This window comes from Pan troglodytes, chromosome 1, assembly GCF_028858775.2.
Source record: "Pan troglodytes isolate AG18354 chromosome 1, NHGRI_mPanTro3-v2.0_pri, whole genome shotgun sequence".
NCBI classification, from domain to species: domain Eukaryota; kingdom Metazoa; phylum Chordata; class Mammalia; order Primates; family Hominidae; genus Pan; species Pan troglodytes.
Window position 1 is genome coordinate 119,437,292 of NC_072398.2, and position 25,726 is coordinate 119,463,017.

At 51.3% G+C, this 25,726-nt stretch overlaps 1 protein-coding gene and 1 long non-coding RNA gene across 3 annotated transcripts in view; one reads left to right on the top strand and one right to left on the bottom strand.

Moving 5' to 3' along the window:
* The window catches only part of INKA2 (inka box actin regulator 2), a 33,102-nt gene extending 7,712 nt beyond the window's left edge, over positions 1 to 25,390 (top strand). Inside the window, exons 1-2 of one of the 2 annotated variants that reach the window (XM_016925674.4) lie at positions 8,231 to 8,904; positions 20,342 to 25,390. In XM_016925674.4, coding sequence (XP_016781163.1) covers positions 8,413 to 8,904; positions 20,342 to 21,178 — 1,329 coding nt within the window. In that variant the 5' untranslated portion in view covers positions 8,231 to 8,412 and the 3' untranslated portion in view covers positions 21,179 to 25,390. Of the gene's footprint in view, positions 1 to 8,230; positions 8,905 to 20,341 lie in introns of those variants that run through there. The other variant, XM_054685651.2, reaches the window with a different exon arrangement.
* LOC134810624 (uncharacterized) lies at positions 255 to 8,279 on the bottom strand. The gene is made up of 3 exons (XR_010159105.1): positions 8,014 to 8,279; positions 3,579 to 3,733; positions 255 to 1,993 (listed from the first exon to the last, which is right to left on the bottom strand). It is a non-coding gene; the product is annotated as an uncharacterized LOC134810624 (long non-coding RNA).
* Positions 25,391 to 25,726: the final 336 nt, after the last annotated feature.

The following is a 25,726-nucleotide window of genomic DNA, read 5'->3' on the forward strand; positions in this document are numbered from 1 at the left end:
CATTTCTACTCTACCTAATTACATTTCATGGAACAGGGAGAGGTGGGAGAGATATTGTTAGCAACACCAGAAACAGCAATAGTAGAAGGATAACACTGATACCCTGGTGGCTTCCTCACCTGTCACCCAGTTCTTCACCTGCCAAAGCTAATTTTCCACTCACCAGTGGGTGAGAGCTCATTTCAGACTGTCTGAACCACACACACACACACACACACACACACACCACACACATATGGATACACATTGTGAATAATGCCTCACCCAGGATGTCCTTGTTCTATTTCAGATGCCTTCAATGTTGTGTTTATTGACACATCCACCCCTTTCCCATCTCTTTTTCAATAGGGAGGATACTGGGATGAGGATGCTTGTAATGTGGTGCACACTGATTACCAGAGCACAGCTGAGATACTGTTGGGTCCTGTCTCCTCCCAAAGCACACATCACATCCCAGGGTGCACACCAGTAAATGATCAGATTCTGGACATGGGGAGCCAAGGACAGGGGAAGGCAGAGAGAGGAGCAGAATTGCAACCACTGTCGTCATGAAGGAAGCTAGGTGAGAGAGCTGGCACAAGGTGGCAACATTTGCATGAAGAGGACAAACAACTGGAAATACCACCAGGGGGCGTGCGTAGCTGTAACACACCAGTCATGCTCTTTCCCTACAGTTACCAGGCGGGGTTTGATCACTATGCATAACCTGAGAAAGATAGACAAACAGCAGACAGATAGATAGGTTGGGGGTGCTTAGATAGACAAATATCACCAGCCTCCTAAGCTCATCCTGGTGTTATGATTGGCCACACCAAAACGTAACATCTCCAGTCTATCTGATATCATTGAACAGGTCTCATCTAAGGCAAGGAGTTGGATTCCCCTAGAACACCTGCCAAAGTGCAGTGGAAGGGAAGGAGGTCTTGCCTGGGGGCAGTGGTCACTGGGCCTGGGTTTCTGTGCTGATTCTGCCCTTAGCAACCTGGGTGACCTAGGGCAAGTCACTTAACATTTCTGTGCTACACTTTTCTGAGTTGTAAAATCACATGCTTGGGTGGCAGATGCAGACTGTTAGTAATTTTTAAACTTTAGAGATCACGGAGGAGAAAACTGAGATCCAAAGAAGTTAAATTACTTGTCCAAAGCCACTTGATGTGGGAGTGGAATGACCGAGAGGATATGGATTCTGGAACCAGAGCCAGTTCCACATGATGGTTCCAGCACACCCCTCACACTGCCCTCTGGTGATCTATTGTCTCCTCATCTCTTCCTCCTCTGCAGAACGGAGGAATAGCAGCACCTACCTCCCAAGGTTTTGGAAGAATAAATGAGTACCTGACACAAGGAAAGCCTCCAATATATGTTAGACTAGGCCTATTTTTAGTGATGAACCAGAGGCTCATACCCACAGATCTTTTCTTCCAGTCTTTCTGTGAGGCCACATGCCCTGATGAAGGTCCTTTTCAGCTCCCAAATTCTATGATTCTAAGTCAGAAAGATTAAGATGCAAGTTATTTCCAAAACCCTCCAGGCAGAAACACAAAAGACTATTTGAGGGATTCATTATTCACTCTCTATTGCCTCAGTCACTTTCTATGGATGATGATTCATGGAGAATAATCAACAGCAGAGAAGATCTGTTCAATGCTAGGAGAGAAGGCAGTAAAGCCCAAACTCCTTCGCGTGTTCAGTTCCTATTCTCCAGTATGCACCTTCACTTGTTAAGCGGCAGCAGCATTTCTTGGCCTCGCTGCCTTTCTTCTCTGGGAATTTGAGGTCTTCTCTTGGTATAGACTGTTGCTAGTGCAGTCACTGCCCACCCGGCACCACTCCTCAAAATGCCAGGGAGAAGGTCCTGCCTCTCTGGCCAAGCAAAAGCCCGCACAGAAGCAGCTGTCACCAATGGCACTGGCTCTTCTCAGGGTGTCCAGGCTGAAATGTTTAGCATGCCCAAGGTTGATGTCTAATCACAGCTATGAGAATTCTCTGGCTCCTGAAAAACAACAGAAGAGACTTAAGAGCCAGTCTGGTGGAAGCAAATATGCAGACAGCCAAACCTGAGATGTGACCTCTTTTTCTCCTCACCCCATGGTCTCAGGAGGAGAAGCAGGTGGCTCTTCTTTCTCTCTTGCTAATATGTCTCTCCCTGGCAAGCTGCCAACCACTGGTCCTTGCTTACAGCTAGCTAGTGGAGATGGCCAAGTGGTATGTGATAAAATGAGCCTTTGCTTTGAGTTCCAGGCCATGGTAAGGTTACAGGGCAGCCAGCACTGGGCCTCTGGAGTATCAGAGGTTACAGAATGTCCCAGGAGAGTCCTGGGTATGAGCCATTTTCTTTCCTGGTACAGTTTGCATCCACCAGCATTAGTTTGCACAAATACCATATTTCCCTTAGGTGTGCCCTGGCATTCTTCACGTGTTCTTTGTAGTTCAAAAATATTTGCTTTTCCTGGCCCAACACGGTGGCTCACGCCTGTAATCCCAGCACTTCGGGAGGCTGAGGTGAGCAGATTGCTTGAGCTCAGGAGTTCAAGACCAACCTGGGCAACATGGCAAAACCCTGTCTCCACAAAAAAAAACCATATATATATATACTGGGCATGGTGGCATGTGCCTGTAGTCCCAGCTGCTTTGGCGGCTTAGGTGGGAGGATCACCTGAGCCAAGGGAGCTCAAGGGTGCAGTGAGCCGTGATCACACCACTGCACTCCACCTGGTTGACAGAGTGAGACCCTGTCTCAAAAAAAAAAAATATATATATATATATATATGTATATATAAAATATATATCTCTGTGTGTGTGTGTATGTGTATGCGTGTATATATATATGTATATATATATATATATGTGTATATATATATATATATATATATATTTGCTTGCCTTTCCAGTAAATGTTTGCAAAATGGAAATACTTGCTTCCCAAGTAGCAATGAGATCTCTGCTTAGGCACCATAAGCACCAAGCCCATAGCTCCAAATTATTCCATATAGAAGTGAGTATCAGCCCACAGACTACCTGTTCATTATTTGGACAAATCTAATTTTGCACTTGAAAACTGTTCAGATGAGATAGCCTGGGAGCCATTCATACATGAATTTACTCAAAATACCATATTGCTATTTCTTCTTCTATCACCTTCCTTCAGTCCCTCTCTAAAAAGTTTCAGCAACTCTATAACTGATAGCCTGATCTTGAAGCCCAGTGACTTTATAAAGAAGTAAAGGTTGTGAGAGTGGTGGTCTAAGTTAGCACTATGGGTAAAAGCACGAGGCGGGCAGATCACGAGGTCAGGAGTTTGAGACCAGTCTGGCCAATATGGTGAAACCCCGTCTCTACTAAAAATACAAAAATTAGCTGGGCATGGTGGCGCACACCTGTAGTCCGCACACATGTAGTCCCAGCTACTCAGGAGGCTGAGGCAGGAGAATCGCTTGAACCCAGGAAGCGGAGGTTGCAGTGAGCTGAGATCATGCCACTTACTCCAGCTTGGGCGACAGAGCGGAACTCTGTCTCAAAAAAAAAAAAAAAAAAAAAGAGTGATGGCAATTCTGTGGATGTGGAACATCAGAACTCACTTCCTCAGTGGCTTTCATCATTTCAATAGTCCACCTTAGGGCACATCCCTCCTGCTTTCTGAAGAGCAGAATAGCTGGATGAGTGCTGTGCTGAAAACTGGGAGACCACATTCCGTCACCATACAGACCAACCTTTTTGGGTTGAATTGCTCCATCTGTAAGAGAATGACAACCTTTGTTTGAAGACACCCAAAGTTCGTGGAGCTTTTTATGACTGCAGTTTTTGATTCCTCCACCCAGTCCAAAGGGTTTTTTTTATTTTTAATTAAAACCCGAAGTGATCATTTCTTTTGGAACTGAGAGGGTTCCCCAACACACAGGCCACTTCATCCTCTCAGCTGTCCCTCCTGGTATTGGAATTACAAGGGTCAGAGGAGCCCAGTCCTGTGTCTAAGGTGGACAAAGGAAGATGTCATGAAAGCTAGGAGTTGGATTCTTTCAAGAATAGCTGGGCCTCAGTCCAGTTCCTCCCCTACCATCCCAATGTGTTCCCACACAGACACGTACACAGTCTCTGCTCAGCACCTCTGGGCCAGCCTGTCAGGCAAGGTCCTCTCCCTAGAGAGAAACAGTTCCGCAGTGATATCGGAACACATTCCAACAGCATGTGTTTATCTCTAGGGTCAGCCTTTCCTGTTGATGATCAGGCAGCATGTGGTGGGTGATGGGATTGGGGTAATAGTTGTTGGCAGCCACAGTCGGGGGCAAGGAATGAGGGCACTGGGGATAGGGCCCCTGCCCTTGGGAGGGTGATGTTATGATGAGGTTTCCAGACTGGTATGTGACCACATATCTCTCTCCTTGCACCAGGATGTGCTGTCCAGCTCTCCTGTTGCCAGTAGAGATGAGAAGCTGGACACTGCCTCACTCGGGTATGTCTTCCAGAGCTGGCTAGGACCTGGTGGATAGGGACCTCCAGGTGGGTGCCATAGGATCTGGAGCCAGGAGAATGGTGGTGTTTCCATTATTTAATATAGGATCTGAGCTCCCTTGGGACACAACTGGTTCTGCCTCTTCATTTGAGCTCATTGATAGGTGCCAGGAGCTTCAGGCTCTGGCAGTGGGACAAAGGGGGCCACCTTCCCTGGCTAGGTTAGGCAGTCAAGTCCCAAGAGTTGACAGCACTGGATACAGTTTCCAGGAGCTGCACCCTCTCTGTCAGGTAAAGTACCGACCACTGGAGGGCAAATGGCTACATACCTTCTGAGGGTTCCACCCCAGGTCTGAACAGCATTAAGAAGGTATGTTCACAACCAATCCCAAGACCTTTGATTCCTTTATTATTTATTTTCGAATGAGATAACCTCATCCTTCCTCCAGGCTGAGTTTCGGAGGGGGGTGGGTGGAAGGGAGGAGGCTGAGCCATCTGATTCCTCTTCAGCAAAAATGAATCACGTCCCCCAGCCCCCATCCCCAGCCCAGAAATATTTATCCATGTTTATATAACCATGGCAACAGGCTTTATTCTCATCACTTAAATCCTTTTTTAAAAAGAAAAAGCAGAAGGCAGCTATTTTTCCTGCTTTTGCCACCTGCCTGCTCTGCCCAGATGAGAGTTACCTCTTCAGAAACAAGGCAAGAGAGAGACCGCCCCCCAACACACACACACTCCTGGGGTAACGTTGGCCTTCTCAGAAGCAAGGGAATACGTAAGTTGTAATGGCCCAGCACCATGAAAGGACTTCAGAGTTAGACAGTAATTGTCCTCCAAAGTCTTGTGGGAACCACACAGTGATACCACCTCAGACTTGTCTAAAACTTCTCTTTTGAGCTCTGCACTGGTATTATGATTATCAATTTGTTTTCTTGCTATCTCTCTCTACCTGAAAATGGATGGAATGTGAGCTGGCTTTGCTAACAATACATTCTTCATCTGTAAGATGGGGTAAACATTCCCCTGCTCCTGACTACTTCACAGTTAGTTTTCAGAAGAGAGTTATTTTTTTGAGACAGAGTCTCGCTTTGTCACCCAGGCTACAGTGCAGTGGCGCGATTTCGGCTCACTGAAACCTCCGCCTCCTGGGTTCAGGCGATTCTCCTGCCTCAGCCTCCTGAGTGGCTGGGATTACAGATGCCCGCCACCGCACCAGGCTAATTTGTGTATTTTTAGTAGAGACGGGTTTTCACCATATTAGCCAGGCTGGTCTCAAACTCCTGACCTCATGATCTGCCCACCTCGGCCTCCCAAAGTCCTGGGATTACAGGCATGAGTCACTGCGCCCAGCCCAGAAGAGAGTTTTGTAAGGAGTATAAAGTATTAGACTCACAAAGGTTTAAACCCATAAGCAGGGGAAACTGACGCCCAGTAAAAGGAAAGCATTTGTGCAAGGTCATACTCTGTTGTCAGCAGCACAGAAGACCCAACCGCCCAGTCCTAGGTTCTTGCCAAGAGATCAGCCCACTTCTTTTGGATTTTCAACCTTAGCCTCCCAACTTCCAAGTGGATTCCAGCCCATGAAGTCTCAGAGATGGAGAAAACTGGGGCTTAAGCTTGACCCTAAAGACTATTTCACCATGCCGGGCACGGTGGCTCATGCCTGTAATCCCAGCACTTTGGGAGGCCAAGGCGGGCGGATCACCTGAGTTCAGGAGTTTGAGACCAGCCTGGCCAACATGGTGAAACCCCGACTCTACTAAAAATACAAAAATTAGCCAGGCGTGATGGCATGCGCCTGTAATCCCAGCTACTCAGGAGGCTGAGGCACGAAAATCGCTTGAACCTGGGAGGTAGAGGTTGCAGTGAGCCAAGATCACACCACTGCACTCCAGCCTGGGAGTGAGGCTGTCTCAAAAAACAAAAACAAAAACAAAACAAAAACACTATTTCAGCCACAGATCCACAAATGTTTACTCAGAGTTTCTTACATCTGACTACCGTGCTGGAGACTGGAGATGGAGCAAAGCCAGGCCCTTCAAGTTGGGGAACCCTTTTGTGGTGTTTGTCCCCATTGAAGTCCCCCTCTGTGGACTATATGTCAATGCTGGGTCCTTTCTATCCCAGTCCCATAGTATTCAACTACAGAACTTCTTCAGCTGGACTGGAAACCACAGCTGTGTCCTTGGGGGCAGCTCTCACTCTGAACATCTGGTGGGTCCCATAGAAAGGGATCTCTTGGAGAATTTCTGCCCACAGCTGCAGAAAAGGCAGGAGGGCCAATGCTGCTCAGACTGGTAGGACCAGAGTTGCCTGGGCTTGGCCAGCGGTCACCGACCAAGTTCAGCCCATATTGTGCCTCTTTTTTCTTTTCTCTATCCATTGGCTACAGCTGCCCCAGCTTCCCCCAGAGGGACACTTGAGGCTAGGCTGAAAGGTGTAGGCAAGGGCTATTGTGTAATTGAGGACCTGGGGTTGTTAAGTGGAGGCCATTCAACTGGACTCTGCAAACTCTTCTAAAGATTAATTCTCTCTGTTTCTCTCTCTCACCCTCCCTCTCTTCCCCTCCATCTCTGTCCCTCCTCCCTCCCCGCGCCATGTCTCTGTGTCTCTCTGTATCTATCTCTCTCCTCCTCCTCTCCCCTGTCTTTTTTTTTTTTTTTTTTTTTAGACGGAGTTTCTCTCTTGTTGCCCAGGCTAGAGTGCAATGGCCCGATCTCGGCTCACTGCAACCTGCGCCTCACGCTTTCAAGCGATTCTCCTGCCTCAGCCTCCCGAGTAGCTGGGATTACAGGCATAGGCCACCATGCCCAGCTAATTTTGTATTTTTAGTGGAGACGGGGTTTCTCCATGTTGGTCAGGCTGGTCTCGAACTCCTGAACTCAAGTGATCCACCCGTCTCGGCCTCTCAAAGTGCTGGGATTACAGGCGTGCGCCACCCGCGCATCTTTCAATAGTTAGCATATCTGGCACTTTTGGCTGCCACGGACGGACCGATCGCGGCGCCGGCACCGTTCGTGCCTTCTCTGGTGTTCTTACAGTTGTCCCACTCAGAGACCTCTAATCCTGCCTGGGGCAAACTTTTCCCCGTTAATTACCTTTTAACAACACGTCGCTAATTGCTTAATTACTCTCCGTGCTCTCCGCCACCGTCCCCGGCTGGCCCGGCCGGGCGCGGCGTCTCCGCGCTGGAAGGGAGCAGCGCTGGCGGGCGCGGAGCCCGGCGTCCAGGGCTGGGCTGGGAGGAGCACCCCCCACCGGTCTGCGGAGCCCATCGGCCTATCGAGCCTATTGGCCGCAACTCCATCCTCCAGGGCCTGGCTGGCGCTCGCCCGGCTCCTTTTGAATAACATCGGAGCATCCCGGCCTTAGAGCGCTTCGCCAAAGGCGAGAGCGTCAGCTAGGTTGACTGACGCCGAGCTCTGGGGAGAGAAAGGCTTGTTCCCTGCCCACCCCACTGAAGGCCCCAGGGAAAGCAGCCCGACCCCCTTACCCCGTTTCATGTTTTCATAAAAATCATTGTCTGAAATTACCGTGCTTACCGTGTGTGTGTGTGTTTACCTGTTTATCTCGTCTCCCCTTCTCTCCCATGTAAGTTCTTGAGAGCAGGGACCTCGCCTGTCATACTCAGTATCCCCAGCCCTACAGCCTTGCCAGGGGCGCAGCCGACCCTCGGCGGCTTTGTGTGACAGGCGTGAACCGGCCAAGCGGCGGCGTCTCTGCTCCGCCCGCGAGGGCAGGGCTGCGAGGATTTCACTCTAGGAGTGAGGCGGGAGCCACCTTCCCAGGGTCCTCTTCGGGGAGAAAAGAGCTTCTGAGGGACTTCTGGGGATGGGAGCGGAGTGGGTGGGGGTGTTTCCTTCCTGATCGGAGTTTGGGAAAAGGGACTGACACTATGGCACTCTGCCTGTTACTGAGACCGCTACCCAGTCCCTCCCCGTAAAACTCTGCTCTCCCTTTATGACCACACGAGGGTCACGTGCTTCGTTGGGGGCCGCGGTACAGCCTGGAGTCACGATGCCCTCCGCCGCGCTGGCCGGGACCAGGTGTGTCCCCGCCAGCCCCAGTGGCTGCGCCCGGGTCCTGTGCAAACACTGCGGTAGGGTCCGCCTCGGACGCCCAGCCCGGCCTCCCGGCCGCCCTGCCCATTGGCTGAAGACAGCCCCCCTGAATTCTCATTGGCTGTCCCACTTTTCCCTCCACCCCCAGCACCGACCGCGCGCGGCTAGCCGCGGGGGAAGCGACTCTGAGTCCCGGGCTCGGAGCGCAGGCTCAGCTCCGCGCTGCGAGCGCTACGGGCGCAGGGGCGGGGAGCCGGCCCGGAGCGCAGTTTCCAGTGGGGCCGGGATTTCACCCGGGCACTCTCTGTTTGAACCGAACCCGACAAATGGGCGCATGACGATGGAGAGCAGAGAAATGGACTGCTATCTCCGTCGCCTCAAACAGGAGCTGGTAAGAGCGAAGCTGGCGCCGGGGCAGGGAGGGCTGCTCCGCCCCGACGGGCACCTGGTCCCCGCCCCGGCCCCCGGGGAGCCGGGACGTAAGCAGGGCGGAGGAGGGCCAGGGAAGAGAGGAGAGGACGCGGGCCCGCAGGCAGAGGGCAGGGCTTGTCCTCAGGAAAGGGGACCACGAAGAAACTTTGAGCAAAGATTTGTGATGAGACAAGAACAAGTGACAGAGAGACAGAGGGAGCAAGCCAGCCAGGCTGAAATGTGACACAGAGAACCCCAGAGAGAAGATAGGGCACGCCCAGAGACGGCCAGGCACACGGACGCAGTGGGGCCCCCGCGCCGCCGACGCGGAAAGCGCGAGAGCGAAGGCCTGGGGAGCGGGACGCGGGCGCCTGGGTGCGGGGCTGCGCGGGGCGACCTGGAGCGCGGGGAGGAGGAGGGTGCTGGGTCCTGATCCCTGCGCGGGCACGAGGTCAGCGGGACTGCTCGCTCGAGGGAAGCGGGTACCACCCTGGGCCCCCAGCTCTGCCGGGCTTGGCAGAGCTGGCGCGGCTGCGGGGGCAGGCTTGGCCGGCTGTCTGCCTGGGCTTGTCTGCCAGCAGGGAGGGGGCTGGCAGCTGGAAAGGCGGGGGAGGGCCCTGCGCTGGAGGAGGGGCTCTGCCTGGCAAATCGCGAGCGGGAGCTGCGGAGGCCCAGCCAGATGTCAGGTCTGGGCTTGGGGAGTGCGCAGGGAGCGTTCGGAGGCCCCGCGGTACAGGGAGGGGGAGAAGTAGCTCAGTCTGGGGGGGTGGAAATCACCGAAGTCGGGGGAGTGGTGTCCGCTAAAGCTATGTTAGGGAGAGCCAAGTTGATTCTCACTGGCTTCATATACCACTGCCCCCGCCCCCACGCCACCTGCCACCTTTCTTATTCCTTCACCCACCGGAATTCAGGCAAATGTTATGCACATACAGCCCCATCTCTGCTTTGCCCATCTCTCCTTCCACTAGGCTCTCTGTTGTGTCTTTGCCCTCGTCTCTTTTTGTCTCTTTTAGTTTGTCTCTCTTGGAGTCGACTCTTCTCAGTCTCACTTTTCTGCTCTCCTCTTTCTTCTTACTTTACAGAGCCAGGGGCACTCAGGCCACACAACAGCAGACCTGGATCTAGAAAGGGCCAGCTTATGGCTCTCCAGATTCTGTGACAGCGTTTCCCACTGCTGCCTGCAAAGGCTACACTCTTCCTGCTTGGGAAGGAACTTGGCAGTGTGTTAGGGGCCAGCTCTGGGGGTAGGGGGCAGAGTTTGAAACTGCAGGTGTTCTCACTGATGCTTCCTGACCAAGTAACCCTGCCACTCTTCCTGTCAGTCCTACTCCAGGGTCAGCCTGCTCACATCAACGATCATTTCTCTCTCTAGTCCTCCCTCCTGGAGCCCTTTCTGTGGTGACACTCAGATGCAAAAGTCACTGACTCAGAGATAAATTTCTTGAGAGACAGGAGTATTCATTGCTTTTCTTCTGAACTTACGCCATGCCCCTTCCCATAGTCGTTTGCACATGCTTCTCATGCCAGATTGGGATGGCTAGCCCCAGCCCACACGTACACAATTCTCATTTTTTTCCGTTTATGTGTGCAGTACCACAAAGAAAGCTCAAGGTCATCACAGATAATGTCTGAGGTCCAAGACCCATGCAGAGAAAAGAATCTAATGGAATCCTCCTTTTTGTGCTTCGAATTGGGGACTACACCACCCACCTCAGGTTCTGCCTTAATGGAGGGTTTGTGGGTGTTCCTGGCATGGGCTCGAATTTTTAAATCCTACTGATTTGCATTTTTTATAGCAGTCTAGGTGGGAGGTGGTGAGGGGAGGAAGACAGAGACTACGAGTGCCAGGAGAATAAAAAAGGCAAATAGGAATCTGCACTGAGCTGAGCTTCACATCTTGATTTGCACCCTCTCCTGCCAAGGACTTGAGCCCCCAATGCCTGAGAGGAGGAAAGGGAGAAGCTGAAGTCACGGAGTGCCCCATTAGCTTTCATTTGGCCCTTTGTCTGAGCAGCTTCAGCCTTTGACTCTCTTGGAGAGGAAGCCGAATGCCTGGCCTGGATCCCAGAATGACACTCAGATGGGAGAGCTCTGCACTACCCCCCATGGTGCTCCGCCCCCTCCCCAATGCCAGCCTGCTCAGAGACGAGACAGAGCAGAAGGACAGACAGAGCTAGTAGAGTGTCACTCACTCCCTGACACCTCAGTTCAGTGCTTAGGTAGCTGGACCAAATCTCAGTGCCTTAGTGTCCCCAACAGTAGCAAAGGGGAAAGTAGAGCTGAGTTAGTCCAGGGTTAGCCCTTTGGCTGCCTTGCCCAGGGACAGTAGGGATTGAATTCAATGCAGCTTGCTTGTGGCTGGGATAGAAGTGTGTTGACTTAATACCCTAGGTCTGCAATGGGGTGGGAAAGGAATACAGTTGGTTTCTGTCATGAGCTAGGGAGCTTTTGCACTGCAGATGGCCCATCCCAGGCAGGATCTCCCTTGCCACCCAGGAAGACATTGTGTTGCCTGGCGCTGCCCTTAGTTTGTGTTTACACAGGCATGGCCTCCTGTAATACTGGTCAAGTTCTATATTCATTTATTTCAGTAAATTTCTTTCAAGAATCACACATTCTGCAGACACTGTGGGATAAACCTGCTGGAAAACAAAACATTAACAGGTTGTGAAATTATCTTTGTCAAGGGTGTTTTGTGCTCCCCTCCTGCATCCTACCCCTGTCCTTGGCCCAGAAAATCTAGGCAAGAAGAGTGTGTTTCTGAAAACCAAAGTAGTGGAACTTCCCAATTCCCTGAAGCAGAAAATTTCATTGTAACAGGTGAGCGCTGGGAGAAGGCTGAGGGTTTGGGGATCCTGACTCAATTAGTTGATAAGTAGAGAGCTGACCCTTTCCTTCTGCCTGGAAAGGGAAGGGGATCGGGTTTCAAGGATGAAATGTGGCAGGAGAAGTAGCAGCAGCTGACACACTTCTTCATTAGAATGAGGGGTTGGGGCTGCAACAGCTCAGCAGGGAACACATCTCTTTTCTCCCTGCAGCCGCCAAAGAGGGGCCCTGCCTGAACACAGGCCTTGGGACCAGCTGTTCCGTACACACAGCTCCCTTGTGGGCTGCCAATAAGTGGGGGTAGACACAGGCACACAGAGGAGGCAGATGTACGATGCTCACAGGGCATCCCTCGTGAGTTCAGATCAGTGTAGAACAAATAGAATGCGTAAAGGCTGAGTGATCAGAGCTCATGAAGTACAGCCAGGCCGGGAAGGCTTCCTGGAGGAGGGAGAGGTTGCAGGAAGCCATCTCTGGGAATGTCTGTCCTAGCTGAGGCATGGGGAAGCAGTTCTCTAGCTTTTAGTGGCCACAAGTTCAGGGGGTTCTGGCAAATGGGTAAGGACCAGGGTCTAAAGGCAAAATAAGGAGAAGAAAAGTAGGAGATGGAGAAGATACAGTAGGAACAGCCTTCAGATCTTGGGGCAAAAAGGCAAATTTCCTGAGGCAGAAAAAAGCTTTTGCAAAGGATCTCATAATGCCTCTTCTTTGATGTTTAACGCTGGGGAAAGATGACTATGTGACTAGTTAAGCAATGTGGTCAATGGGAAGAATGCATAGTATAAGATTTGGGGTCAGGCCAACTTCAGTTCAAATCCTGGCTCTGTATGACCTTAACATATTACTTAACCTCATTGTGCCTTGGTTTTCTCATCTCTAAAATGGGGGTTTTAAAATACCTACTCTATACGGCTACTGTGAAGATTAAATGACAATTTAAGTGCCTCACCAACTATTTGTTTTTCACACATAGCACAGTGTCAGATGTGTCATATCGTAGGCACTTGGTAAACTGTTGATGATGGTTTGATCAGACTGTTTTGCATAAGAGTCATTCATACATAGAACATGTTATTGAGTTCATACTGTGTTTAGGGCATTTACTGGGCACTGGCACTATTGTTACAAACCAACAGACACAGATCCTGTCTTCAGGGAACACACGGTTTAATAGAAGATATAATAATGATATTAATTGATGTTAACATTGATATGCCAGACATATAATTTATGATGTCATTTAATTGCCAAAACAACACTAAGAAGTTGTACTTTCATTATTCTCATTTTATGAATGAGTCAATAAAGACATGGGAAGGCTAAGTCACTTGGCCAAAGTCATAGAGCTGGTAAGTGGAGGAGCCAGGATTCAAACCCCGCCAGTCTGATTGCAGAGCTTATGTTCTCAACCAGTACCTGCATGCAGACCTCTGGGGCAGAAATAGAGGAGTTGTGCTATATAACAAGCACGGGTTCAGTGCTCTGAGAGAGGGAAGTAAACTCCAGCTGGGAGATTGGAGAAAGCTTCATGTCATGGAAGAGGTAGCATTTGAACTAGACTTTGAGGGATAAATAGGGACACGCACAGCAGAAGAAGAGCAATCCAGGCAGATAATGAAACAACATGAGCAAAATGTACAGAAGCTGAAGTGGTGGGGATGTCTGAAGACCAGCTGGAGTTTGCCTAGAGCATAGGGTAAAATGCAGAGAAAGAGTGGGCAACGGTGCTGAAAGAGCTGTCGTGGACACACGCTGGATGTCATACTAAAGAGTCTGGCCTGTTCTGTATGCATTGGAGAGCAGCCCTGGGATCCAGAAGGTGATATGGGGTAGAGGTGGAGGTGGAGGGAGGGAGGAAATTGAGGCAGGAGGATGAGTTAGAAGGTTATTACAAGAGTCAGGCAAGAGACACTGAAGGCCTGAACCAGAAAGGAAAAAAAAAGAAGGTAACTTCTTGAGGTCCCTTGGATGTTCGAGGAAGTTGATTGACTGCAACGGAGAGAAGTTAAAGGTGGTCAGAGGGAAGAGGGCTTGCGGAGACTAGGAGGCAATCTCCGGGAAGAGGCAGCATTGGAATCCCCTCTCCATCTGTCTGCCCCTTGCCTAAGCAGACCCCCATAGATGGTTCCGTTGGGAAAGCGGGCCCATCCATTTCACAGCCCTCACTTCCTCCTTTCTTTACCCTCCTCCCTCCTACAGCTCTTGGCACAGTTTCCACTTTACCTTCCTGTTGAGAGTTCCAGCCAAGTGTGAGGGGCTGTGAAGGTCCCTATTCACTGAGCTGGAGAATGGGCCACTTGGCAAAAGCAGGGCTTTTCCCATTTCCGGCCCTCAGCCTCCTCCTAGCTTCCCCAGGGGCTGAAAGGAACTTTGTGGGGATCTTGTGAGTAATGGGGTGGGGGAAGTGAGGCAGGGCACACAGCCAGGCTCATGGGCAAAGCTGGAGCCTGTATCAAAGGATTCTGGCTGAGCTGTGAGAGGGCGTGAGATGGATGGAAGGAGGGCACAGCTGCGGGATCAGTCGGGGCCCAGGGGAGGGTTTGGGAAGGGAGCCGAGGATGCTGGCGTCACATTTTCCCATCCCTGCTCCTCCCTCACCACAAAGAGCCCCAAGAGGGCCCAGGGGGAGGGTGCTGTCCATGGCCAGCTGACCCCACACAACCTCTGTGGGGCTCAGGGCTGGAAGTCCAGGATGGTGGGATCTGGTTCCCAACTGCATCTTCCCCTCCAGCCCCAGGCAGGCAGTTCCTCTTCCCTCTTCAGATGACTCAGTGAAAGGGAGGCCTCGGAGTCCCTCAAAAGGATGACTTCATGTTCTTCCTCCCCATCTGGTGGTAACTGCCCTTTGCACTTCCTGCTGGCTGCCCTGGTTTCTTCTCACAACAATCCCAGGAGGCTAAGAGGTCAGGGGTTATGATGACATGGAAAGCTCGTTGGCCTGGAGTATGAAAGCCAGCCTTTGGGTCCCAGGCCTCTCACTAATAAGCCTCAGGACCCCAGGGACCACTGGTGGTGCTCAGGATGATGGAGGCAATACTCCAGGAAAGCTTTCAGTTTAAGATGTGTGTTGATAGGTGCCATCTGTCTATGGCAAGTGTAAACACTTCACACAAGTTCCCTCATAAGTACACTATTTACATAAACAGTTAGGAGATGTGTTCATGGAGACGAGGTCCTATGTACATATGGTGAAAATCATGAAGGAGGTCTGGGGAGGAATGCTGGGAAACACTGAGGGAGAAGATGGACCTCCCAGCCCCTGGTTACCTAATCCATTACGTGGGGATAACTCCACCTACCTGGCCAGCCCCTCAGAGTTTAGCCGTGGGGATCAGGCCGTGCAGAGGAAAGGGCTAGTGCTGACACCAGGAGTTGTCGTCTGAGATTCAGAACCCCGGGCACAAAAAGTGGGTGATTTTGCCCAGTGTCATGTGGCCGAGTAAGTCAGGTCTCCAGATGAGTGTGGGGCCCTTCACAAACACCAGGAGGGCACCTGTGGCACTACAGCTCTAATACAGTGAGGAACCCAGGGGCTGGTTTAAACTGCAGCCATGGAGACTGAAGTTTGACATGCAGACTTCCAGAGACGCTGAGGGTGGGAGAGGGACTGTGGGGTGGTGTGGAGGCAACAAGCAGGTGAGAAGACCTTTCCTGGCTTTTCACAGGAGGGATTCCCACAATCTTCACTGGAATATGGTTATTAAGGGTTTTACCTTTGATGGTGGAGCAGGTTAGTTCTGTGTGTGTGTGTGTGTGTGTGTGTGTGTGTGTGTGTGTGTGTGTGTGAGAAAGAGAGAGAGAGAGAGACTAGGAGTGGGTTAGAAAGAGGTGGCTCGCTCAAACTAATCAGGACCAGGTCGATTAGGAGAGAATTCTTGTGAATTCTCTCAGCTGACCCCTGAGAGCAAGCTGGGTATGATTTGGTGTTTGTTTTGAGAAAGAACCTGAGGCTCCAAGACAGTAAGAGGCTCCAGAGGAACTCCGCACCCTGCAGCCTGGAGATGGGTTTAGAGCTACTCATGTCTGCTCAGGATTTTGTCTATCTGAGCTGGCCCCTCTCCTTTCCTCTACCTCCCTTACTGCCCCCTTTTCTTCCCCTTTTGGTCCTGAGGCAAGGGAAGCCCGGGGACCTGAGAGGATCCCAAGCTCTGGAAGAAGAAGGCATATCCCAAGCTCGGCCTCTGACTCTTCCTCCTTGGGTGATGGCATCCCCTGGGGTCAGTCTGGAAAGGCTGTTTTGCTGGCTCCTCTCTTAATCAAGAACCAGCTAATGCTCCTGCCCCACCACTGTCCTGGCCCTCCCAGGTTCCCACAACTCCTCCTTCGCTTCTCATCCCTCTCCCAGCTGCCTTCTCGCCCTTCAGTGTCGGCACCCTGGATGTGGCTGGGCTGACTGAACATGGCTGGGAGTGGGCAGGAGGGTGCCAAGACTTCCCTTCCTTCCCTCCCCAGCCCCTGCACGGGGCAGGAGTGGGGAGGGAAAAAACTGGACCTTCTCCTTGTGCTTCTCCTTGATTAGACCAGATATAAGGAATGGAATCCTGTCATTACTATGTGCTAAGTTTCACCAAGGAAGAAATGTTGTGAAAGTACATGGGAAGTCTTAAACAGCCAGAATTCACCTAATGCTTTCTTGGTTTCATGCAGAGATACACATTACCTCACCTAATCTGCACAATAGCTGTATGAGGCAGGAACTGTTATTCCCATTTTAAAGAGTGGAGAAATTTGGCTGGGCGCGGCAGCTTACGCCTGTTAGCCGAGCACTTTGGGAGGCTGATGTGGGAGGATGGCTTGAGTCCAGGAGTTCGAGACCAGCCTAGGCAACATGGTGAAACCCCGTCTCTACAAAAATACAAAAAAGTTAGCTGGGCATGCTGACCTGTGCCTGTAGTCCCAGCTACTTGGGAGGCTGAGGTGGGAGGATTGCTTGAACCCAGGAGGCGGAGGTTGTGGTGAGCCGAGATCACACCATTATACTCCAGCCTGGGCAACAGAGCAAGACTGTGTCTCAAAAAAAAAAAAAAAAAGCATGGAGAAATTGAAAAACAGAATGTAAATAACTTGCCCAGGTCACACAGCTACTAATGGCAGAGCTGAGATTTGAACTTTGTTCCATTGTCTCCAGAACCCAAATTCTTAACCAATGCAGAATATTATTTTGCAGATGGGTGCAGTTTCAGCACTTGCTTACTTACATAGGGCCTCTGTTTTATGGGCAGCTTGAATTCATGCATACCCACACATTCATTCTCACTGGAAAACTGTGCAAAATGTCAGCATTATTTCTTCTGGATTTTTCCACACTGGAAGAGATTGAATGGAGTCATTTCATTACTCCCTCTACCTCCGACCTGGGCTGGGTTTAGCCTTCTGGAAGGAAGCCTGCCAGTTTGGACTCCTTGCCTCTGGGTGAAATGAAACCTTGGGAAGCAGCCCTGCTTCTTTCTCCCTGTGTAGTGAGTTACTGTCTGAGGGTAGCAAGCAGCCTGGAGGGTGATCTGGGGTGGTCAGTGATATTCAATATGTGTTTTATGGGTATGTAGCAAGTGCCAGGTGCTAGCGAGGTTCTGGGGTGACATACTGATGTATAGATCTCAGCCCCTGTCCTCAAGGAGTAGATACTCAATACATATTTCACAAGGGACTGAGCATTTAAATGCATAGAGGACATGAGGTGAGTGCATAAGTGGTAGGACTACAGGGAAGAGTATATTAAATATCACAGAAGATTTCTAACAGGAGCATGGGGGGTACGTCTCAGGGAGTAGGGATATTCCTGGAACTGAAAGTTGGAATTCTGTCCTGGAGGATCTTGACTGCAGGACCAAATAGTTTGGATTTGAGTCTGGGCATTGGAGGGCCACGGAGATGACAGGAGGTGTGTGCTGGGAAGACTGATCAGGTGCTCACGTGTCTGGCGGTTCGGAAGCTGTCTAGGAGGCTTCTGCAGCATTCCTGAGGATGGAAGGAAAGATATGCAACATTTGTGGGAGGAAAAATCCAACATGAGTAAGTTGGGCAGGAGCAGGGGTAGTTGAATGGAGAAGCCAAAAATGACTGAGGCTCTAGGTAGGGAAGACAAGGAAAGTGGCATTGGAGGAAGGGGGAGAATAGGGAAGTCAGAGGGAGAAGCAGTTAGCAAGGGAGGCACTGAGTTTGGTCTGGGGTTTAGAGTCTCCTCTGACTCTGCTCCAGGTCTTAGCAGCTGTAGCTGAGTGCTTCCAAAAGGAAGGGGTCAGTAGAGTAGAAGCAAAGAGGCCAGAGAGAGGGGCTGTCAACAACATGTGCATCTGTCCCACAGGCTCCGTGTCCCTTGTTGCTCCTGCCACTGCCCCCCGTTCAACTGGTGAAAACTCTGGCAAATCCCAGGGCTGTCAGGGCCTGGAACCACCATTTCTTCTTGCCTGTCTTGGGGAAAGTGCACAGAGCGTGGGCAATCTCCACGCCCCAGCAAAGGCCTCCTTGCCCTCAAGGGCAGTCAGTCCTCCACTGTCCTTTAGTGCTGCTTCTGCTGGCTCATTGAGAGCCTGGCTGGAATCTCCCATCCCCCCCAGGGCCAGGGTTGGCAGGGGGAGGATTTGACCCAGAAGCCTGAGAGGGTCAGCTGCAGCCCAGCCCTGCAGAGCCTCTGTGCCTGCCCTTCCAATCCCTCCACCTTCTGGGTTTAGCCCTGTGCATTAAGACAAGCCTGGGAGGTAAGATGATCCCACGGGTCTCTGGGGGGCTTAAGAAACAGATGGTCCCCGCATATGAGGTTTGCTGTTGGTAACTTGATCAGGAGCTGGGGAGGGAACTGGCAGGACCAAGGCAGCTTGGGCCCAGGAACTGGGAACCTTGTGAATGTTATCAGACACAGCCCCAACCCTGCCCCGCTGCAGCCTCCAAATTAGGCCCTCACCCAAGTCAATCTCTCAGCACCTTCCAGCTGGCAGCCGGGACTCAGGCCTTAGACACCCACAAAGGGGCTGGGAGAATTGGCCCCCAGCATCCCACTCTGGCTTGGCCGGGGCAGCAGAGCCAACTGGGCTAAGAAGGCAGGAAGAGTGTTGAAGCCAAGTCTGAGAACAGCTGAGAGAGGACAGGTGTTTGGGAGGGAGAGGCAGGCTGAGAAGCGCTGGGTTTTCAGCAAACAGGAGTTTCCTGGCCTCTTTGTCTCCCTCCTGACCAGTCAGATATGAACAGCAATTGCAGGAAACCCCAGGCCTACCCTTTCTCTTGGGGAATCTGAGCTCTTCCTTTTCTACTAATGCCCTTTTCAGCCCTTCTTCACTGTCCTGTAGAGGACAGAGTAGCCTTAAAGTCCAGCTCTGGGTGCAGGCAGCACACACCTGTGGTCCCAGCTACTCAGGAGGCTAAGGCCAGAGGACTACTTGAGGCCAGGAGTTAGAGGCTGCCGTCCACTATGATTGTGTCTGAGAATAGTCACCACTGTGCTCCAGCCCAGCAAACAGCAAGACCCTGTTTGAAAAAAAAAAAAAAAAAAAAAAAGCCTAGCTCCACTGCCCACTGCCCAGCCATCTCGAGTCTCGAGGTAGTACAGGAGGTTTGGGCATTCCTTATCTGAAATGCTTAGGGCCAGAAGTGTTTTGGATTTTGGATTTTCGAATATTTGTATATATACAATAAGATATCTTAGGGATGGGACCCAAGTCTAAACATGAAATTTATGTTTCATATACATCTTATACATACAACCCAAAGATAATTTTATACAATATTTTAAATAATTTTGTGCATAAAAGAGTTTTGACTGTGTTTTGGCTTCCGCTTGTCACATGAGGTCAGGGTAGAATTTTCCACTTTTGGTCACGTTGTGGCTCAAAAAGCTTTGGATTTTGGAGCATTTTGGCTTTCAGATTTTTGGAGTAGGGATGCTCAACCTGTATTTGGTAGTTAGGACTATGGCATCTGGAGTGGGACAGTACCGTGTTTGAGTCCCAGCTCTATGACCTGTGTGACGTTACGTAAGTTACTTCACCCCTTCCAGCTTACTCATTTGTTAAAATGAGAAAATAGCAACCTCATACGGTCTATATAAAGATGAAATGAGATGAAGCACATAGAGTCCTTAGCACAATTCCTGTTACAAAGCAGATTCTCATATTGTTTTTTCCACCATCATCACTGTCATCATTTCAGGGAGGCCCAGGGAGGAAGAGCGCTCAGACTCAAAAAAGGATGAGGATGGGCACTACAGCTTTGTGCACTTCAAGCTGATCTCAGCCCCACCTCTTACTATCTTATCTTGGGCAAATTACCTGTGAAATGGGAACAGTAATAGTCACTACCTCATAGGGTAGTTGGGGAGATGAAATGTCTGTGTGTGTGTGTGTGTGTGTGTGTGTGTGTGTGTATGGGGTGGGGGGAGCCTTCTCAGGACAGTGCCTGCCTTAGCTAGTTAGCTACCATTATTATTTCCTTTACCCAGCACTGATCTGCACTGCACTAGGCTATAGAGAGATGGGGCTGGTGGCAGGCTGGATGACCCTGGAAGTGTATGTTTGGGTGGGGGACCTAAGTTCAGGGCTGGGAGAGGCACTGCTGCCCACTGTGGCTCATAGGCCCCATGCTTTCTCTCTCCCCTGCAGATGTCCATGAAGGAGGTGGGTGATGGCTTACAGGATCAGATGAACTGCATGATGGGTGCACTGCAAGAACTGAAGCTCCTCCAGGTGCAGACAGCACTGGAACAGCTGGAGATCTCTGGAGGGGGTCCTGTGCCAGGCAGCCCTGAAGGTCCCAGGACCCAGTGCGAGCACCCTTGTTGGGAGGGTGGCAGAGGTCCTGCCAGGCCCACAGTCTGTTCCCCCTCCAGTCAACCTTCCCTTGGCAGCAGCACCAAGTTTCCATCCCATAGGAGTGTCTGTGGAAGGGATTTAGCCCCCTTGCCCAGGACACAGCCACATCAAAGCTGTGCTCAGCAGGGGCCAGAGCGAGTGGAACCGGATGACTGGACCTCCACGTTGATGTCCCGGGGCCGGAATCGACAGCCTCTGGTGTTAGGGGACAACGTTTTTGCAGACCTGGTGGGCAATTGGCTAGACTTGCCAGAACTGGAGAAGGGTGGGGAGAAGGGTGAGACTGGGGGGGCACGTGAACCCAAAGGAGAGAAAGGCCAGCCCCAGGAGCTGGGCCGCAGATTTGCCCTGACAGCAAACATCTTTAAGAAGTTCTTGCGTAGTGTGCGGCCTGACCGTGACCGGCTGCTGAAGGAGAAGCCAGGCTGGGTGACACCCATGGTCCCTGAGTCCCGAACCGGCCGCTCACAGAAGGTCAAGAAGCGGAGCCTTTCCAAGGGCTCTGGACATTTCCCCTTCCCAGGCACCGGGGAGCACAGGCGAGGGGAGAATCCCCCCACAAGCTGCCCTAAGGCCCTGGAGCACTCACCCTCAGGATTTGATATTAACACAGCTGTTTGGGTCTGAATCCTAGAGACAGAAAGTTGACTGAGCCTGAAAGGGCCAGGTCCCAGTGCTGGGCCCCTGGGGAGGAGGGAGGGCGGGCGGTATGGCTCTCGAAAGCCCAACTCCAAGTTCCTTTCCCCCAGAAAGCGGGGAGAAGCCAGAGTTCTTGGCTCAGGACTGAAGGGAAGGTGGTTGGGAGAGGCTGTCTTGGGGGCTAGCTGGTGGAGGAGGTAAGAGTAGCTGGAGAGTGAGCTGTGCGTGTGTGTGTGTGTGTGCATGTGTGTGTCTGGCATGCACGCACTCACTTTGGGGCTGGAGGTGACAGTAGATGAGGGCAGAGGAGGAGATCAGAAAATCCCTCTGACATCTCCACTGCCCCCAAAGACCTCCGTTGAACATTCTGTATGGAAAAGAGCCCTGGAGCATCAGGTTCCCCAGATAGGCCCCCAAATAAAGACCTGTCTATGGCTCTCCCAACCTTCTGTCAGCTTCTTTGGGAAGACATTGCTCCAGGCACAGGGACTGAACCCCAGGCCTCCTGGGACTGGAGCAGCAGTGAGGCAAAACCCGACCCGCTAGCCCTTCCTGCCTTGGAGGTTTCAGTCCATACCTGGACTCTGAGAAAATGAGCTGAATAAGGAGTACAGTGTGTAAGGAGCAGCCAGGGAAGCCCTAGACACTCCCCGCGCCTCCCCCATGCACAGGGGAAGGATGTTGACATAGCACTGGGCTGTTTGAATGCCTTTTCATCTCCATGGTCTCATTTGAAAGTGAGCGAGGCAGGCAGGCATGATCCCATTTTCCAGATAAGGAAACAAGCCTAGATATGCTACATGTCCAGGAACAACTGCAGCCAGGAGGCAGAACAGCCTAGGTCTAACTGCAGAGTAGAAGCTGGACCCTGGAGTTACCAACACTCCTCCCCAACAGTTCTTAGCGCCCCGCAGGCCGGGCGCTGTGGCTCACGCCTGTAATCCCAGCACTTTGGGAGGGCAAGGCAGGCGGATTACCTGGGGTCAGGAGTTCATGACCAGCCTGCCCAACATGGTGAAACCCCGTCTCTACTAAAAAAAAAACGTAAAAATTAGCCGGGCGTGGTGGCACACGCCTGTAAACCCAGCTACTTGGGAGGCTGCGGCAGGAGAATTGCTTGAGCCCGGGAGAGGGAGGTTGCAGTGAGCCGAGATCATGCCACTGCACTCCAGCCTGGCTGACAGAGCAAGACTCTGTCTAAAAAAATATTTAAAAAAAACAGTTCTTAGGGCCCCATACCCCACAACCCCTGTCTCAAAAAAAATAAAAAAAACAGTTCTTAGGGCCCCATACCCCACAACCCCTGTCTCCTGCACTTAACTCCCACCTGGGTCAGAGAACAGCCAATTCACCAGTGAGGTAGAAGTGAACCCAGAAGAAATAGCCACTTGATTTTAAAATTCCTAGCTCCATTCCGTGGTCTCCTCCCCACTAGACACAGCAGTCCCAGGCCTCCTGTTCCCTCCTCACCTAGAGGCAGCCGGGACGGAGGGGGAAGGGCCAGGCAGCAGCTCAGCTCCGGCTTCTCTAAAGCCACTCTGGGCATGTGGCCCAGGAGGGCCACCTAGCGATCCAGGGCCCCCCCGAGGACTGCCCTGGGAAGCCACTGTCCCTCCCACTCCAGTAGGGAACACTCACTGGCTGGGAAAAGACAATGTGGATCTTCTTTTGGGCTGACCAAGCCAGGAGGGCACACCCTCCCACTGCCCCTCTCTGCCTCCCACTGATTGTCCCTCAGCCTGATGGGGTGTGACAGCTGCAATTAGAGGCAGGATTCCTTCCCACCCTCAAAGCATTAATAGCCAGTTGGAGAGGCAAAATAGTAAGAAAAGGCTCTTCTGCTTGCTTCCTGGATCCCTGGGGAGAGTGGAGAGAGGGGCAGAGCTCAAGATGGGATTATGGGGGCGCAGCCGCAGTGCTTAGGGTCACTCTCAAATCCTACCCAGTCAAATGGTAAGATGTTTCATTTTTGGTGGGGGAGCTGCAGGAGGGAGGAAGGCGCTCATGCTTTTTGGGTTTTGTTGAGCACTCACTGTCTGTCAGGTAATGTGCACATCTCTCATACTTAGAAGGACCCTAGAAGGCATTGTTCTCCAGACACATCTATGGAGGTTATTAGGCGGCATGTAAACTGCCCCGATTAGGCTGCTAGCAAAGGAAAGGACAGAGATTTGAACAGAGGGTTGGGTTATCTGGCTCCAAAACCCCTGTCCTTTTCTTGCTATTTCTCTACCTGGAGTTTGCCAACTGAGCAAGCCCACTCTGGTGGAGCCAGCCATTGCAAATCCTTTGTGTCTTCCCAGAGAATACCAACATTTCAGTTTTGAGTGAGGGAACGTTGGCTCTGCCTGCCTTTGGAGGTGGAGATGGTGGAGGTGGTGGTGGTGGTGGTGGTGGTGGTAGTGGTGGTGGTGTGTGTGTGTGTGTGTGTGTGTGCCTGCGCGTGCTAAGAAACTGCATGTTAAGATTCCACCTACTGAATCATGAGCGGAGGAAGTCGTGGGACGCTGGCTGGTGGAGAAGCCATCTAGCATATTATTCAAGATGACACCAGCTCCAAGTCTGGAATGAGTCTGTGGGAAACCAAGGTACTTCTTGGACATTCACCTATAACTCACCTGTTTCATGGACTGGTCACAGTGGTTCGGATAAATTGAACAGAACTTTATGAACACCTCCCAGCACCAGGTGTTGTTATAGAAACTAAGAACAGAGCAATGAGAAGGACCCAACTCCTGCTCTCAAATGGATGCAGTGGAAAATAAGCAGACTTTGAACCATTGGTTAGTCAGAAGAGACTTGGGAGACTGAAAACTTGTTTCAACTTGGGCCAGAACAAAAAATTAGGAAGCAACACTTGCTGCCAACATGATTTACAAGTGCCAGCACCTTCACCTCTGTTACTTCCTTCTCACTACACACTGAAAGCAGTTGCTCTTGTTTTACATGGACAGGCTCAGAGAAGTTAAGCAACTTGTCCAAGGTCACACAGTAGTGGAATTGAGATTGAATCAGTTCCAACTGACTTGCAATCTTGTGCTTTTCAGACGATCCCACTAATTGTCCATATCTGTTCCAAAGCCAAATCAAGAGGAACAAGAGCAAAATCTGTCCTCCCATATTATTCATGGTCCTGCGTGGATCATAAATGGCATGCTGACTGTCTGATGGAGACTTACTTTTCCCTTCCCCCTGGACACCTGCTATGGCAATGACAGAGGCTGTATTTTACTGAAGTGGAGGGAAGAGGTGAATGCGAATGCCTAGGGCCTAAGTATACAGGAAGGTGTAGGGAGAGGTAAGCAGTGTGTATGTGGAGGAGATAGCGGACGTAAGCAGAGAGAAATCAGAGAGCTTAGTTCTTCCTCTGGGGCGCACTTTGTGGTTAATTAGGACATGCAAATGAGCTAGAAGCTCATTTAATATCCTCCCTGACATGTAGCCCCACCCCACCCTGCCCCACTTCCCTGGCAGGTACAAGGGCCACCTGATTGGCCCAGGTATCTGTGGAAGGTTCCACCTGCTTCTTTGTGGCCCAGGGAACAGAAAAGAGTCCCTGCTGGGCATGGCTAGTGGGGCCGGCCTGGTCTCCCTCCTCCCTTTCTCTTCCCAACCTTTCAGACTTGGGACCTCTCTTTTCCCTCTCCCTCAGACACTTCCCTTGTGCCCCACCCCTCAGGGTGATCTCTGAACCCAAACTTGCCCCAAAGAAAGTTGCTCTGTCCTCTCCACATCCCCATCTCCTCCCTAGGGCCTTGTTGGGGAGAGGCTCCTCCATCTTTCCCAAGTCACACCATCATTTCCTATGTGGTCTGGACAAGAGCAAGAGCACACCTTGTCCCCACCTTCTCCAGAGCAGCCAGAACCCACCTCAGGTGCCTTCCCCATCCGGTGCAGTTAAGGCACTTCTGCCAGCACCATGGTATGAGCACTAGACTTGGAGTTAAGATTTGAGAGCCCCCTCTGTCACTGTGGAAGCTTGAGCATGTTGCTTGATCTCTCTGAACCTTGTGTTTCTCATCTGCGAAAGGTGATAATGTGGGGCTGCTGTGAGATTTAAAGGACATAATGCACCTACGGTCCAAGCACTGCCTGGAATACAGCAGAAGCTCAGCAGATACTGGACAACCCATCCCCTTAGTAGAGGCACTAACCATGTGACCCAAGGCAAAAGTGCTTAAGAAAAAGTGCTTTCTCTGAGCGTTGGTCTCTTCTTCTGTCGAAACATTTATATTGATTTAATATCTCACAGGATTGTAGCAAGGGTCAGAGAAGACAATAGGTGACATGTTTTTGTACACTGTATACTAGCCACCCAGATGGGCTGTTATTTGCTAAATGGCAAATTTACACTGTTCCCCAAAGGATGACATGCACTGGGGAGGCGGGGGGTGTGGAGGTGGAGAAAGGCTGAGCTTGGAGAAAAGGTGCTTGAGGACCCCACTGCCTAAGGACCTGCTCTAGGAAACATTCCCACTCCCTACACCCTGGCTGCCCCTCACAGTCAACCCTTAAGGACCTCAAATTCTTGGCAAG